Source organism: Poecilia reticulata, linkage group LG14 (assembly GCF_000633615.1).
Source record: "Poecilia reticulata strain Guanapo linkage group LG14, Guppy_female_1.0+MT, whole genome shotgun sequence".
Taxonomy (NCBI): Eukaryota; Metazoa; Chordata; class Actinopteri; order Cyprinodontiformes; family Poeciliidae; genus Poecilia; species Poecilia reticulata.
Window position 1 is genome coordinate 26,183,036 of NC_024344.1, and position 1,210 is coordinate 26,184,245.

Sequence of the window (1,210 nt, forward strand, 5' to 3'; positions counted from 1 at the left end):
GCTAACTAATTATTTGTGGAGCTAAATATTTAGTTTCAAATCCAAACCATAAATGTATGAATGAATAACATGGTGAAAATATGATTTTGAAAACTAAAACTTTTTTTTATGACAGTTTATTAATTTTTGACTATATTTCTTAACAAAGTCATCCTGTAACACCTGCAAACCAGAAATACTCAACCTTGAACTGGATTGTTTTACATAATTTACAGATTTTTAGTAATTCTAGTTTATGATTACTTTAGTTTCTTTGTGAAAACTCAACTCCTGATTTTAGGACTTTTAAACTGTCTGTCAGTGTGAAACAGTGCAGTAACACTTTGATCGTTTGCTAAGCAGAAGATTTTATAGAATTAGTAAATGCAGCAGAATCGCTCTTTAGTGCTGAATGTCGATGATCTTGTTTTTGCTCAGGACTTGCGTCTGAAAGCTGCGATGAAGCCACGCCCCTTTCTCACCTGGCCACAGAAACCCTCAGCTCACCTGGTCAGTTCGTGTTTCWTCATCCTCCTGTTGCAGGTGAACTACAGGAAGATAAACGTTACTGTCAGTAAGGTCTGACTGGGACTGAAGARAAAACCATCCACTCTGCTATGCAACAAAAACTAGTAAACGATTAATCAGATTAATTGATTGTGGAAATAATTGTCAACTAATTTAGAAATCAATTAATTGTTAATTGGTGTATCCAGACTCTAAAAACACGACCATTTGCTGAAAAAACACACACAGAGCAGTAAATAAGAAAAACTCTTTCCCTCTTTCCCTTAGAAGGCAACAGTACCCTGGTGCCTTCAGGTACTGTTGGACACCAAACCTTCTGTCCGTTCTACAATGACTACTGTCCAAAATCCTAGAAAAAGCCGATAAAATGTAATTATTGTCAGGATTTTAACGTTATTCACCCCAAAAAGTGAAGAAATGAAACGTATTTCATTTTATTTTGCGGGAATTGGACCTGGAAACGTGAGGAATATTAAACTCTGCTGGGAGGCAGGTTAACTCTGTGTTTGTTACTGCAGACCAGGAAGAGTCKGGTCCGTTGACCAAACCACATCTTCCTCTCACTGCAATGACAAAAACCAACTCAGATGCTCTGGTGAGCACGCCGTCTCCCACTGCTGTGGCCCAAACCAGCAAGGAATCCCAGTCCAAACCAGTGGAGTCGACTGTAATCAGCGGTGAGTGGAAACATGGCCTCTGCCTT

General features: G+C 38.8%; 1 protein-coding gene and 1 long non-coding RNA gene across 2 annotated transcripts in view; both read left to right on the plus strand.

The window, feature by feature from the left end:
- Positions 1-1,210, plus strand: part of LOC103476347 (smoothelin-like protein 2) — a 10,293-nt gene that overhangs the window by 5,194 nt on the left and 3,889 nt on the right. The window contains exons 2-3 of the mRNA XM_017308527.1: positions 418-553; positions 1,026-1,184. Coding sequence (XP_017164016.1) covers positions 418-553; positions 1,026-1,184 — 295 coding nt within the window. The remainder of the gene's footprint in view (positions 1-417; positions 554-1,025; positions 1,185-1,210) is intronic.
- Positions 384-1,085, plus strand: LOC108166889 (uncharacterized). The gene is made up of 2 exons (XR_001777296.1): positions 384-489; positions 1,026-1,085. It is a non-coding gene; the product is annotated as an uncharacterized LOC108166889 (long non-coding RNA).